Source organism: Crassostrea angulata, chromosome 6 (assembly GCF_025612915.1).
Source record: "Crassostrea angulata isolate pt1a10 chromosome 6, ASM2561291v2, whole genome shotgun sequence".
NCBI classification, from domain to species: Eukaryota; Metazoa; Mollusca; class Bivalvia; order Ostreida; family Ostreidae; genus Magallana; species Magallana angulata.
In genome coordinates this window covers 8,627,679-8,643,773 of record NC_069116.1, presented here as the reverse complement: position 1 = coordinate 8,643,773, position 16,095 = coordinate 8,627,679, and the positions used below count along the sequence as shown (strand labels likewise).

General features: G+C 30.1%; 1 protein-coding gene across 1 annotated transcript; it reads right to left on the bottom strand.

Annotated features, from left to right (window-relative positions):
- Positions 1-3,921: 3,921 nt before the first annotated feature.
- Positions 3,922-16,040, bottom strand: LOC128189575 (guanylate cyclase soluble subunit beta-2-like). The gene is made up of 11 exons (XM_052861235.1): positions 15,977-16,040; positions 13,524-13,621; positions 13,233-13,416; positions 11,145-11,218; positions 10,408-10,923; positions 9,181-9,355; positions 8,858-9,003; positions 8,258-8,406; positions 7,646-7,792; positions 6,196-6,350; positions 3,922-5,834 (listed from the first exon to the last, which is right to left on the bottom strand). The coding sequence occupies exons 2-11, from the start codon at positions 13,588-13,590 to the stop codon at positions 5,579-5,581; spliced, it is 1,869 nt and encodes a 622-aa protein (XP_052717195.1). The 5' UTR covers positions 13,591-13,621; positions 15,977-16,040; the 3' UTR covers positions 3,922-5,578.
- Between the last annotated feature and the right edge of the window lie 55 nt (positions 16,041-16,095).

Genomic DNA, 16,095 nt, shown 5'->3' with positions numbered 1-16,095 from the left:
TGTATTGCCTATTGTTATTTTTACGAGAATATTTAATACAGTAATAAATATATATTTTTGAATTTTGATCAATTGTTCATTGACCTTTGATAAATGTATTTCCTGCGATTGAGAGATGTTGAAAAATGATGACCTTCTTCTCTATAACGTCTGTAAAATATTAGAAACTGCAGTAAACATTTAGGGAGTTTCTTGAATCAAAAAACGAAAATCAGCTTACATTTTCATTTGCTTTTCTACAAAACAAATCCATCCATAATATTATTCAGATTTAGAATTCTTTTCCGATAACACGAATCGTAACACAGATAAATGCGCTGAAACATGCAACGTCATTTACAAAGCATCTAGCACAATTTGCCACAAATTGCTTGAAATTAACATCCTAAAATAAATTATATTTACGGAAATATGGAAAATTGTTTTACATAGTAAAATAAAGTGTTAAAATAAATTTTGGAAAAATGTGCAGTCTTCCTTGATTTTTATGAAATATTCTTCCTAACTTATATCACCACTTGTCATTACTTTATTTATAAATAATCGGAAATATATAATTAAAGTGTTAACAGCACGCAAAATATTTTAATACATATTTAATAGAGTATATACTAGGAATTTATCATCAATAATCATCAATCACATATTGTATTGGATGTCATTTCTCAGTGCAACTGATTTTACTACCTGATTTAATATAAACCTATTTAAGCTAAAAGTATTTCGATTCAAATCAAATTATACCATACTAACTCATTTCAACTAACAAAATGGTACATGAAGAACAAAAGAGCTTATATACAAATATGTACAAGTATATACATTTGTCAGAGGTAACTTAATTTAGATCATTATACATTATGAATTAACAATAAAAGGTATAAAAATCAATAAGAACAGACAGCATTATTAACGCTTTAATAAACGAATAAAGATTTATAAACCGTTGTTTGTTCATAATGTGTTGACATTGATTTTTACATTTAAATAGCGTTTGACTTTTGTAAATCTATCCCCAAAAACATTTTCCTTACATTATTTACAATCTTGCTCTCTAAAATATAATGAAATTCGTGATCGATTCGGCCGTTATTACGAAAGGTACAGAACATTTCGCCAATTAATGGCCATCACAGGTTTCTACTGGTAATCGATGATTTATTGTACGAAACTCAATTAGCAGATAACTTACATGTAATCATGTACCTTTTAAAACCTAAACCATGTTTTTAGTCCTTAGCAATAATTTTGATGTTTTGTGTGTAATTTGCTTATAAGTTATCATATTATGGTCAAGATCTAGTAAATGAAAGGTACCTACAGGTTTATGAAATTTAAGATATAAATTCCTTAAATGATGCTTCATAACATTAGCTTTGTTCGATAGGGTCTACCGGGGCTAAATGATTTGGTAAACACAATGATAAATCAAGTTTAAAACTGTCATTTTCGATGGAATATGAAGAAAATAAGGAACAAATTTCGGAGTTTTGTCCATTTTTGACTAATAAAATATATTTAGAATGCCTACTGTCTCTCCAAAAACAGAATTAAACAAGTTCCTGACGTCCTCTTTAAAATGATGTCAAATTGAAGATAGGTATCGGAATTACTTTTCCCATGATTAGCATTGAATGTCAAGAAATTGTTTAATTTCCTTCATAATGCTTTTAAGGTAGCTCGCGGGTTTACCTGCTTGTGAGAAAACCTACCTTGAAAATTTGTCCACGTGATCCATAGGTTTTATAGTTTTATTTCTAAAATTTATTTAAGATTCGTCTGCGCGGTAATAATGTTATTGTGTTTCAAATACAGTGTCATTAATAAAATCAAGCAACGCCATTTCAATGAAATATATAGTAAGATGCACATTTTAACCGAGAAACGCATTACAAAACTATGCTCCAAACTTTTAAACGATTCAGACGAAATTAATCATACTCAACACAAAAACAGAGGAGATAATTATGAATCAATTCATAAAAAAGTATCAGTATGTGTTCTCGGCCAATTTTTGGCAAAAAAAACTTTAAAGATTTAAAAGATTTCTCAAAACCTTATATTTTCATTACGACGTTAGCCTGACGTCATCATTTCCTTTCTTCTTAGAACACCAAAATTGAAATGCATTTATTGACAAGACTAGCCGTTTAACACATTTTAAAACATGTAAATGCCTATTAGACATTATTGTGAATGTTATCAAATGCAATTAATGTAAGGCTGTAAAGATACAGAAAATTGCTATTTTTGTTTTTTATGAAACTCTGAGTCAATCAATACAAAAATAAAATGCCAGGCAACTACTGATATTATAAGTAAGTAATCGAATAAAACAGTTATCTCAAGCTAAAAGAAATTTAAGAATTTAATCGGTAGTACAGATTACGGAAGTTATAATTGTAAAAAAAAAAAGCGAAGTTAATGCATACATTCTATTTTAAAACTAGACTTTAAATGGAAGAGTTCTAACGATTCTTTATCTTTATAGAACAAAATGTGACAAAGTATGTGACATCTTTAAATTTTCAGCACTTGATATTATAAATCTTTGTATAAACAGTCATAAACCGCATATAAGCTGTTTTAAATATTTTCTTTTATACTTCTAAATATCTCATTTGTCATTTAAAAAAAATTATGAGTTTACTAAGACGTTCAACTCTTTACGTTGATTCCTATTGTGACGTCAGCAAACCCGCGAGCTACGTTAAAGCCGTAAAAGTACGGGGGAAAGATTTTTCATATCAATTATGACGTCATAATGATCCTAGCACCAAAAAGACTCTCTAGAATATTTAGAAAGTAAGAAATTTTTTTGATCAGTAAAATACTAAACTTTACTTTTGATATCAATTTCCACTTGTATGATTGACTTCTTAGGGGGCTGATTTGACAAAATTATTTTTTTGGGGTAATTCTTAAAGCCACAATCTAATTTTGATAGGTGATCTGTATCTCCATAACGAAACCTAGTTTAAAAATCGTAGAATGGAAGCTATGTTTGAGTTTCAAGGAGTCACTCAAAGAACGTCAAGCAGAGAGTTCTACATCATTGTTAAATAGTTTAAGTTTTTAACTTAGATATTAACTTTACCTTCATACCTTCATTAATCAGATAGTTATAACAATGACAACATTTTTAAATCGTGTTTCTATTTTGGTTTTTCTTTTTTAGCAAATCCTCACACCTGCAAAACGATTATACAAAAATATTGAACTCGTGTTAGTATAATTAAATTCAATTTCAATCGGAATCTGAATTAGAGGACATCTTAAACTAGTGCCTATTGATCTATACAATATTAAATTTGTTCATAAATTAAAGTTTGCCATTATTGAATATTGAGTAAAAAAAGACATCTTCTTAAACGGATATGGATGAAATTTATAAAGTATAGCTTTTCTTTGTATTAACTAATAAATATAGATATTTATATCTATAAACATACTGGAGATAATGTATTGGTTTAGAACGGGCAAAATAAAGCGAGTTTAGCAAAATACAGCACAACTTAAAGCTAGTTTATACAAAATAAATGTTCTTGGTCATGATAACAAAAACAATTAATTAATGAAGTAATGAAGATTCAACTTATCCATAACATTCATTAAATGCTATGTGGTTATGAAGATAGAGATCATTGCTTGTAAACCAAAAATAACACTTTAGCAGGTTATATAAATATAAAATGCAGTAATTGCTTTCTTCATAGCCGGTATTTAACACCAAAGAAAACATTTTAATGTTTTTAATTGCAACTATCCCTTTAATCTATTCATAAAAAGTGAGATATAATACATTGACTTCTTTATGACCAGATCATATGATCATGGAATTTGTAATCTCAATGTGGATAAAATGTCGACCAATGCCACTGTCGGGCCATCAGTATGAAATAAGTTGTAAGCACTATCAAATATAGGTATTTAAATAAATTTAATGTTTTTAGAATTATATTTAAAAACATTTTTAAAAAGTAATATAAAATACTAAAAACACACATTGATTTATTCAAATTAGTAGCTTCAAAAAGGAGTATTGGGTTTCCTGGCTTTAGGTAACACAATCGATTTCATTACAAATAGTGAAGAAAGTAAATAATGATTCAGAAAACAGAAAGAAGTATTAACAAAGAACCTTATCGGCGTGTCTTATCGCACTAAACATTAAACATGTCAAATATTATGATACCAAGTTGCCCAGCATTAAAGTTTAAGATAGAAAATCTTATCCTAGGACCTGTTTCATCAAAAGTTTTAAGTTTTAGACTTAACTTTAGTATAAATTCCAGACCTGCGTTGTTGAGTCAGGTTTTGTTCGCCTTCGCATTATGTCCGCCTTTATTTTAACAAAATCTTCACATTTTGTATGGCGCCACAAATTGTCCGCGACTTTTTATCAAAATATATATCCGTTTTCTCCGCCCTTACCAAAAACCGCCCCAAAAATAAAATATTGATGAATTTAATTTATATTATATGTATTTGAACAATGGATATGCGTAAACTTTTGATATTTACAAATCATTCATTAAGATTTTTAAACGATTTATGAAGATTTGTTGAATTTCGTTGAATTGTATCATTAATAATGCATGTTACTTAAATATTCACGGCTAACACATTTCAGCACTTCATCAATTACGATATCGTTATATTTTATATTATCTGTGTTTGCACTAGTGCATGTGCGAACCTTTGATATTTACAGAAATTGTATAAACATTTTTGAACGATCTATGTTGATTTTTTGAATCTCATTCTAACACATAATGAATAATGCATGTTTTTCCCAATGCTCATGGCTTAACAGCTATGATAGATTGGTTCAGAGTTAGTAAATGATGTTTGAAGAGTATTCTCAAACTACATTCTTCTCCTGAATTTTACTACTGGGTTCACTGGATTAACTGGCTAAACCATTTAAAATAGTGGATGCTTTACTACTTAAACCATCGCATTTTCCATTATAGATACAACAGATACAAAATTAAAAAATGTTAAGCTAAACTAAGGGTTATTTATATGCAACAACAACTAAATTGGAATTGTAAAAAAAAAAGTGGGTATTTGAATATTTTTTTAAAACCACTGGTTTTTTTCATCCTTTTGGTCACTCATAAAAAAAGTAATTATTAACGATTCATATTTGGAAATACCTTAGTTAGAGGATAATCTTGAAAAACTCTCTCTCTCTCTCTCTCTCTCTCTCTCTCTCTCTCTCTAGGCTCTTTCTTTTTTATCACTTATAAATATGGATACTTTATTTTTAATTACTTAGATGTTGATATTGCTTAAAGTTTATTTGTTTTCATTCAAATCAAATTTTTTACCCCAAATATATTATTTGTTTGAAATAACCTATTTCTGCGCCAACATTGTTTTTAATATCTTAATACATTTGTTTTGCATTTTTTCCATTTTAAAGATTAATATCTCTTTTATATATAGGTATTCAACTGTTGGTTATTTCATCAAAGAAGTTACATTGATATCAATCTTGAAGACATGTAAAAATTGGAGCAATGATAAAAGCAAGAAAGATGGAACTATGAAAGATGTGATAAGTCAGAGATTAAATTACAGAGCAAAACAAGGATAATTCAAGTGTAGCTCCGCTTTGTGTATATTGTGGTCTGGTTGGAGATGATGGATTCCCCTCGACTTGGATAGGTTGAGGCGTCGCCTGGTGGTCATTCGAAAAATAATTGTTACGACTCGGGTCAAAATCGTTCGATACTCCATTCATAAAGTATGTGTCCATCATTCCTTTCCCTTTTATAGCTATGCCTTCTCGTCGCTCGAAAATATAACCAATACGTCGAATTAGACTGTGCGAAAAAAAAACATATTTGTACAAATCAATAAATGCTTTCATAATGATCCATCAACTACTTTTGAGTATTGCTCAATTTAATCTCAAATGATATAATTTCAACAATACAATGCATATGTTCAATATAAAGAGGCTGGGTGGTCAACAAATTACCTATCAAATCTACCTTATTGTTTTAGTTTATTGCTAAAAAAAACTCAGTGCTTTTACTTTTATTTACTAAAGAAAAAATCAACATATTTTCATCATTTTGCCAGATGTTCAGCGCTTTTCTATATTAAGGATATCAATATATACAGGCTTTATATGACCAGGACCATGCATCCCTATGAAAATTGTGAAAGTGTGTATCTTACTTGTATGTAGTATCACTGATATGAACCCGACCCGGAAGTCCATGACTTTCCATGCGCGATGCTGTGTTTACGGTGTCACCAAAGAGACAGTATCTTGGCATCTTTGTGCCCACCACTCCCGATACAACTGGTCCAGTATGGATGCCCACTCTGATCTGATTGAGTTCATGTAAATGTTTCAAACACATTTAAGAACGTTTCTAGTGAAAACCACACTTTTAGTTTCATATGTATTTCATTTATATTTCATTATATTATGTATGTGCTAGCGTAGCCATTTTAGGGACCTACAGACAACATCGCTAACCTAAGCAACAATGCTTAACTTTGACCAAAACAGTTATATCGGCATGAGATTGCTATTTGCATAATTGTGTGTACACAAAAGATTTTATACCCGAATTCTTTCTCACAAAAGAATATGTTCTTGAGAAGTTAAATAATCAATAATTCCTATAATTTGCATCAACAATATTAAATGCGTTCATTGTTTGGGATTGGTGTAAATGATGAACTTAACAAAATCATTTAAAAACCAAAATTAAAGATTTACCCTCTTAATATATTATCTATATTTTGTTTAAAAACAAGAGTATATCAACATTTATTATAGAGAAAAATGTATTTATTTTCGTTCTTTTCATGGTTTAACTAAAGAAAAACAACTGCAGAGTCCAATGGTAAATTGTTGTAATCAAATACATATTTAACGTTAAAACTAAGTAAGATAAACTCTTATAAAAAGTTCACTTTAATGTTTTCTAAAATGCAATCACTCACCTATTAATATTATTTTTTAAAGTTAGTGGATTACTTCTTTCAAAACGGCTTTCTGATACAAGAAATGAATTTCTCTTAATTTATGTTACTTTTTAAAAAATGTCAAACACTTTCATTTTCCATAAATAGAAAAGCAACTAAAGTTTTTATTTCATCTATATAAAAGGTTTTTGATTTAAAGAGTTGGGGTAGTTTTCATTTGTAAATATGTTGTAAATATTTTTTTTTCCTTTGCTAACAGATTTTTTTGAAGCAGCAAATTCTTTTTACTTTTATTATGTGTAGATTATTCCTTTGAAAAAAGTTAAAACCTTTTGTTTTGATTTCCATGGTTTAATTAATTTCCATTAACTTTGAGTGTGGTTTAAATTGATGAAATTTTTGTCTTTGTGTTCAACTTACAGCGCAATTGTCTGGATGGAAGCACTGTACAGAGATGCAATATGTGTCTTTAAATCATGCATGAACTCAATCAAACAAAAATTATAACTCTTGTTTATTAACAGGGACATTCATGTTGATTTTAATTTGTAAACAAGGCCGCATTTAAGTCTAGACAGACAGACACACAGAACAGAAACAGTTGATCAAAATAGTCATAATAACATTTTTGATTCTGGTGAGTTAAGATAAGTTTTGAAGATGTAATTCATAGATTCAGTCAAAGTACCTGGATGCATTTTCCCGATACAGGATTGATCACGTGACAAGCCTCTTGAATCATATCAAGGCCCATATTTGACACCCTGATGGCATGGTCATCTCTGGCTTCCGGAACTCCTGATACAACCATGTAGGCGTCACCAATTGTTTCCACCTACAAGTTTTAAACAATTAGTAAACTATCATAATAATAATAATATTTACGGCTAGAACGATTTCTAACATTTCGATCCTACTTTACTTATTAGCTGTGCTCCATCCTATAAACTAAACACTAGGTTCTCTTGTTTTGCATTTTGTCTTCGTAGAAAAAATTGTGCTTTTATACATATACTTTTATTTTTAAATTCTTTAATCATGAACTGTGAAATTTTAAATTTTTAAGTTTGTTTTGTCTCGTATATTTCTTTTCCTGAGATAATTACTTTGCTACCGGTCTCTAGAATTATCTTTCATGTACTCAGTAATGCAGTGCCATTTAGATACAACTCAAAGACAATACCCGACTAGTCTCTAACAAAGGCCTTAAGGGTGTAGCAAATTCCTTGAGTTGGTATTGGCAACAATCGAAGAAAATTTACATAATAAATAAAAATATTAATTTCATTACAAAACTTACTTTATAAATGTCGTGTTTTGTCGTGAGCTGATCAAACCGTTGAAACAAACCATTCAGAAGTTTAACTATGTCCATAGGATGGCACAATGCTGCCATGGTCGTGAAAGCAACTATGTCGCTGAAAAGAATGGTCACATTTTCGTGTTTTTCTGGAATAAAAATTAAAACAAATAATTGTGAAATTAAGATTCTGATGACAGTTTGATAAATTTATATACCAAATTTATTTACTTTTAAACAGTTCAATCAAATAATTTAATAGCAAAACAGTAGGATACATTCACAAAATTTATAAACATTATTAAATATTATTTGAATCATTGTCTACCTCTTCTGTGTTTTCCCATAATGAATGCAAAAACAATTCACAATACTTTTATGAGAATATAATGATGTAAGATGTCGGATCATTTAGAATTTTAATTTTATTCGCAGTACGATTAACTCTACCAATCAGCTACATTTAAGTCATTATTATGAGAGAGATACAGCAATGTAATACTACAAGATACAACGTAACATTGGTCTTTGCGTGTGTACAAGACGTTTAAATAAGACCTGATATACATGTAGAGTACAAACAGATATGATACTGAGCACCTGCTTCCACGGTCCGGCCCTCTCTAAGCTGATTGGCTACTTTCACCGGAAGCATCTGATTCAGCAACATGTCTGTCTTCTTCTTCTCCTGGTCAAGAGCCGCCGCTAGTTTCTTCATGTCAGCTGTGGTTTGGTCTAACTTCTTACTGTGTTTAACGTAAATTCTTTTGAAATTCATCTGACCTTGCTCTATTCTTAAACAGAGATAATCAGATTTTGCTGGTTTTTTGTTTGTTTTTCTATATTATGTGCTAGCAAAATGCAGACTACTTTTTAAAAACGTTGCCGTTATATTATTATTATTAATCAAAGAAACGTTTTACCTTATTTCAATATCTGCTTGACGTTGTTCATTCATTAAAATGATTTCTATGGTCAATTTGTCCTGTGTAATGTTTTTAAGATAAGTTTTGGAGCAAACAAGATCCCTGACGCCATCAAAGTGAGGGCTACCAATAAACATTAGCTCTTCCTTTCCCCCCAAGGGAATCATATGACCTGGTTTTAAACCGAAAGAAAATCATAATTATCTGTCGCATTAATTTGTAATCAAAGAGGTTATACATTGTTTTGTATGAAAAAAACATTAAATATTTTCTGTCCACGTTTCCACATTTAAATCCTTTCTGAAATTCTACGTTTGAATTGAAAGCATATTTATCTGATAGTTATGCTTAAATTTAATTGTTTATCTAGATTTGGCTAAAGGTCTTACAAATCTGCATATATTGGATAACGTCACTTTATATATATCATCTTGTCAATGTTACATAAAAATTGTGTACAACCTACATTGGCGTCATCTTGTAAAAGAAAGAATGTTTTATTTTCCGAACTTAACAGTACACTAATAGATATTTTCAATACTATATACGCTATAATTTATGTCAATCATTATTGACGGTGAGGATGCAATGTAACTCTTGTTTACTTATAAAAGTTACCTTTATGCTGTATATAACAATATAGAATTCGATAGCGCCGCCAAAATAAAAAATAAAAAAAAATTTAAAATAAATATAAATTTCCTTCGATGAAAGTAATGTTTCTTTTTAAATATTTATCTATCAAGTGACGTCATAGCTATTTTTAGACCAATACCAGTATACAAAAAATGAGTGGTAGGTCAACACTAAATAAATGTAATTGCTATTATTATATTTTGTCAATAGGGAAAGGATATCATTTCTTCGGCAAAGCATAAACGATCAACTAGTGTAAAGCAGATACACAATCGTGACTAGCATTTAATCTTGCAAACAAAAGCAACTTCCTGATTTCCAGCAGACATGCAAACTGAGGTTTAGAATCGCTCTACTTTCATCAATATTCATGAAAAGGTATCGAATTCCGAATTGTTTTCTTTGTTATTAGAATGATTTGTTTTGAAATAACTTGTATTCTTTTACACGACTCAACATTTTTCTCATTTAAACAATTTTATTTTACAAATATTTCGTGTATAGCTTAAAAATAAAAAGTTGCCAAATTGATCACACAGATACAGTAGCAAGAAATGATAGTAATGTGAATTCCTTAATTAAACTTACCCTTGAGAACAGGACAGTCTGATTCCTTTAAGGATCCGTTGATATCTTTTATTTTTGGTTGCAAGAAAAAATACATATATGAACTGTTACAGCTCATAATGGCGTCATATTCAAATTTAATACCTGGTTCCTTTATCTCAAAAATGTCGTTTATTTTTGTTCCCTCTTGTTGAAATTCACTACATAAAGTTTTCAAGTGCAAGCCTGCACTTTGAATGTACATGTTTCTGTCAAAAACAACACTGAACGGCATAGCTGTACCCAAACTGATTTCTGAAACCGTTACCATATTATTGTACGGGGCATGCGAGAGTTGCTTATGTTTGTTTTGTGCATGATTCTTCATTGCTTGGTCGTCTACAAAAAAGGAAGATATTTTCTGGTCCTCGATAATTTTTACTTCCATTACAACGTGTTCACAATATTTCTGTTCAAATATTTTTCCCGCCTTTCTAGAGACAACTGATATTTTAATATCAGTTTCAAAAATCTGTCGTGCTGCTTCTGTTAAAATTCCTTAAAAAAGAAGTTTAAAAGTAAAGTTTATTTTTACAGAATTTAGATAAAAATTGTATGTGTGTGCGTGCGTTGCAAATCATGTGTTGTTTATTTTATTCTACAAACAAAAAACCTTAGAAAAAAAAGGAAAATGAATAACAATTTAAAATACCAATTTGTTAATCTCATTTTATTTTTTATGACAAGAGTTATTTCCCCAAAAATAAAAGTAGTTTTACCTATAGCTACTGTGTACATTGCCGGACGCACTGTAAACACGTGAACAAACAATTTTTCAGCCTTCTTCTCACATCTGAAAAATATATATGAGTGTATATAAACAAAAATATGATTTTATTCTTGATCAAACAAAGTGTTCAACAATCATTTATCACTGACTCTAAATACGTAATTTTATGACATTTTATTAAGAATTTTATAGAAAGCAATCCTAATGTTAAAGAAAACAAATTAAAAGTTATATATGATCATTGGAGGAATTGGATTGGATAAGAAGATTAAAGGGAAATGCGTCACAAAAATTTAATTCTAGAGATCGCTCAATTAACATTTTTGAGATATGATTTAGTTTTTCGAAGAAAAAAATATGCTCCCAATTACTTGACACGATTTCTTTGTAAATTTTAAGAAAGTGCAAAATCTGTTTTAGTTGCAAGTACATAAGACACAATAAAGATTAAAATTTAGTGTGAATAACTGTATGATATTAATATCTAATAAATCGTTTGAAGTGATGTCATTATGGATTCATATATTTTAAATAAACATTATTTATGAATTCAAAATATTCAAAATAAATTGTTAATAATGTTCAAACCAAACCTATGGATAATTTTTTTAAAGAGACCTGTCTTATAGAAAAGAAACGAAAGTAATAATGTTTTTAAAAAAAAAAGAAATAGAATCAAATTTATTAGATACAAATATAATGCATTTATTCTCACCAAATTTGAAACTCTATAGTGTATTACCTCTTGTCAAAACCGATTCACCACACTTTTTCATAAATTTGAGAAAAAAAACTTTCGTATAATTTCGTATAATAGAGCATATAACTTTTTTGAAATCTAAATCATGATTCAGAAAGGAAATGAATGAATGATCCATAAAATAAAATGTTGGTGTAGCATTCCACCTTAAGATCTGTTGATAAAAGAATGGTTTCAGAAATACCCAGAAAATTGTGTATAAATTCGTTTTCAAAAGATATTATAATTGCATGTATAAAAATATTCAACTCTTTAACAAAGAATTAAAATAATATATTCCTTCTTGTGATTTTTTTTCATGAAATTTCCATAATTCAAAGAACATTATACAATTCATGTGAATTTTTTTGTCAGGTTTGAATGAATCTAAAAGACACATTTCAAAAGGATCAAAACACATACATTTTTCATATCTTTAAAAATTGCTGTTTCATGCATGCTTAAAATGGCACGGTGACTCAAAATAGATGTTTTACTTTTCGATTATGACAACGGAAATAAGAAGACCTAATTGAAATTTCATCATACGGAAGGTTTCACGCATCATAAGTCATCACATATCAATATACAAGTTATTAAAACTCATCCGGAAATTGCACACGTAAACAAACTGAGTTGTTTTGGACATTGGTTTAGTGTCACGTGATTGCATCTTTCTTAAAAAATACTTACATTGGGATTGACACACAAAAAAGGAATGTGAATTTGAAGATATTCGATATCTGTGGTAAGAAATATACATTAATAGAGAATGCATCTTAATATATAGTTCTTGAAGACATCATGTTTCAATGAGAGGCTTCTAGCTCATTTTGCATGCCACGCTGCAGTATTTACATTCCCTTGCACTTGCGTGGCGATGAAGCGGAAGAAAAACTCAATATTTTCGTGTTGGCCCAAAGCTTAACTCTTTTTTTCTCTTTCTAATTTGATTTATTTACTTTTAGACAACATAATTTTTCAGAAAATCATCTTTTCATATGATAAATAAGATATGTGGAAATCGTGTAAAAAATCGATGATTGCTAAATCATGGGTTTGCGCGTCACCATGTCCCTTTAAGAATGAAAATAACATTAATATAACATTTTTTGAACAAGTATATGTACAATGTAATATGATTCTTTACCAGCGATTTTTATATCTAAAGATTCAATCACTAAATCTTTAACATATCTCTCTCTCTCTCTCTCTCTCTCTCTCTCTCTCTCTCTCTCTCAGCAATAATCACATTTTTTCTCATATAGCTTACACTTGTACACAATCAACTGAAATTAATGCAATAGTCATACTGCTATAGTATGTGTTGAAATATACCGGAAGTGAGGCGGCCTCATCCCTTTATAGGTTAATGCCAGAAGGGAGTGTAAGTGGTCTAGATTTTGAACAAAACTGTAGAAATCCAATCCGAGAGTGCGTAACATTCGGTCGTATCCTAGTTTAGAAGCGTAATTGAAAAAGTAGTTTCCAAATGACTTCCAGACATCACCAACATTTAGTCCTATTAAAAAACCAGAATAATTGTAGAACCAAGTAGTATTTTTGCATTGAATGACTTAATGTATTTATGAAAATTAACGATTGTAAAGCGTGTTCATTTGTTCTCACCCGTGATTTTGGAAATGGCGACAACCAAGTCATTTGTTCTTTTGTCGTCATAGTAATGGAACAACATAAAATCGTTGTCTCCATCAAAACCTTCCTTCCTAAAGGTAAATGTAATAAATATATAAGTATAACGAGGATCCAGAATAACCGTTTAGCGACGCTTATATTGTCTTGTTATCTTTAGAGTTATGAATGACTGACACTTTTTCTGTAAGAATTAATGACATACAACTGGATTTATCTATCAATAAAATGCAGTCTCAAAAAATGCAATTGCATTGTACACAGAGAATAAAATGCGTACAGAATAGCCAGTAGTGTGTCTCTACCAAACCGCTCTAACACCATCTCCCGGAAACACAGGTGAACGTGGCCATGCTTGAATTGATCACACATAAAAATTAGTACACTAAACAAACAATTATCCTATATGATTCCCGATTGACATTGGTCTTATATGCAATTTATTTAAATTCACGGTTCAATCTCTTATTTTTGAATAGGAAACCGATTCCATCTCTATATTCTTTGTGTAATATAAACAACTGAAGTCAATACTGTAGATTCATTTAAATTCGTTGGGGTCAATTTTCATGGAATTGTTGGATTTTTGCTTATTGCAGGGATGTAATTTCATTGATTTGTCGGTATTTAGTATCAGTAAAATAACAAACTCTTTCAAAATTTGTTTTTGTCGAGGATGTAAATTCGTGGGGGAGGGCTACCCACGAAAACCACGAAAACTGAGCCACCACGAATTTTAACGATTCCACTTTTTAAGGTCAATAGACGAGAAAAATGTTTCATTTTCATACAAATGTGTTCCTTATAAATTCTTCCATAGATAACTACATTATTGATTAGTATGTATTAGCGAGCGCAGCTCGCCGGCGCGCAGCGCCGGCGCGAAGCGAGCTCTACCGGCAAGGCGTGTGTGAATAGAAAATTCGGACTAGTTGCACATTCAATCAACGGATTTTTTTGGCGTCAGTAAATCGGACCAGTAATGCATCGTTTTAATCGTCCCAGTAGTTCCCTGTAATCATGGCAATTTTTATCACTTCACACTCTCACGAGAATCAGCAAGACAAATTAGACAGTAAAAACAATAACGATGTAAGCGACATACAGTCAATGTTACCTCTAAAGTTCACCTCAGTACACTTTCAATCAAAAATAATCGTGTGACGTCACAAACATTTACACATTGATCCGATATATTTTTTCGGAGTCAGTAAATTTTGACCCACAATTCATAGTACCAATGGTCTCCAACCTCACGTTCCAACATCACGTTCTCCCGAGAATCAAAGTAAAACCTTTGAAAAGCTTATAAGATGTGTAATTTTAAGAACATCATGCTTTTTAAGTAAATAAAACAGTATACTTCGCATACTTTTATTTCTCAGGGGAGTTTTAAAGAGTAAGACGACACTTAACCAACGTCAGCTTTGACGTCACAATAAGCACTGATAAGGGGAAATTACTCTAATTGAAGTTATTGTAAATCTGCTGAAATGACCAAAATCCTCTTAAAATCTTGTAAAGGCTAAGATAAAGAACAGCTGAAGAATAAGGACATTTCTTCATATACAGGAAACGGTTGTAAATTGCACTAATTTGGATGAATGCTCATAAAATATTTTATTCACTATATTTACGGTAATTTCCTGAAACGTAACGTTATACGTAGCAGCGCCTTTTTTAAAGGGGGTGGGTGGGTGGATGGCAGCCTCATCCAAAAAATCTTTGCAAGCAAAAAGAAAAATAAATCATGAAAATTCTAATCCTTCAGCTCTATAGCAGTTCAATGGTTTCTTTATTTTCACTTCCATTTATTACATGCAGGGGGGGGGGGGGGGGACAACATCATGTTCTTTTAACATGATAAGCAAATATTTTTAAGCGTAAATTAAAAATAAAATTAAACATTAATTATTTTTTTTTAAGTGGAGGGGCAAATCCATGGTATGTCGATTTTCTATGTATAAATCGACAAAAATGAAAAAAAATTTAGCATGGGGGGAGCTCTATGATGAGTCAAGTTTTATATGTAAGTTTAAGAAAAAATGTCTACTGCAAAAAAAAGGGGGGAAATCAATCAATCAATCATAATCACAATCACTTTAAAAGAGGAGATGCAGTGCAATGAATATTTATATATTAAAATCTTTATTATTTAACAACATTGTATCTGAGATTAAACTATTGTTCTACATATAAATAAATAAATTATAACAAATCTTATAAACTATGAATAATGAAAATTTACTGAAAAATAGGTATGTTTTATTTTTTGGCATTCAAATTTCACGTTGTTAATTTTATTTTATTAATTTATTATAATTCATTGTTTGATCACATGTTGTGCTCGCCCCAACGGTCGCACCGTAAAACATATTATTTCTTAGTGTATCTGTTAATTTTCTTATTCCTAAATATGTGATACCTACCATTGGAATTTAATAGATGATCACTCAATAGAAAACTATATTCATTCGGTAAAACTGAAATATCTGAAAGAAAAATAAGATTTTATTTTACATCTGCTTATCTTAAAGTCTCTAAATGG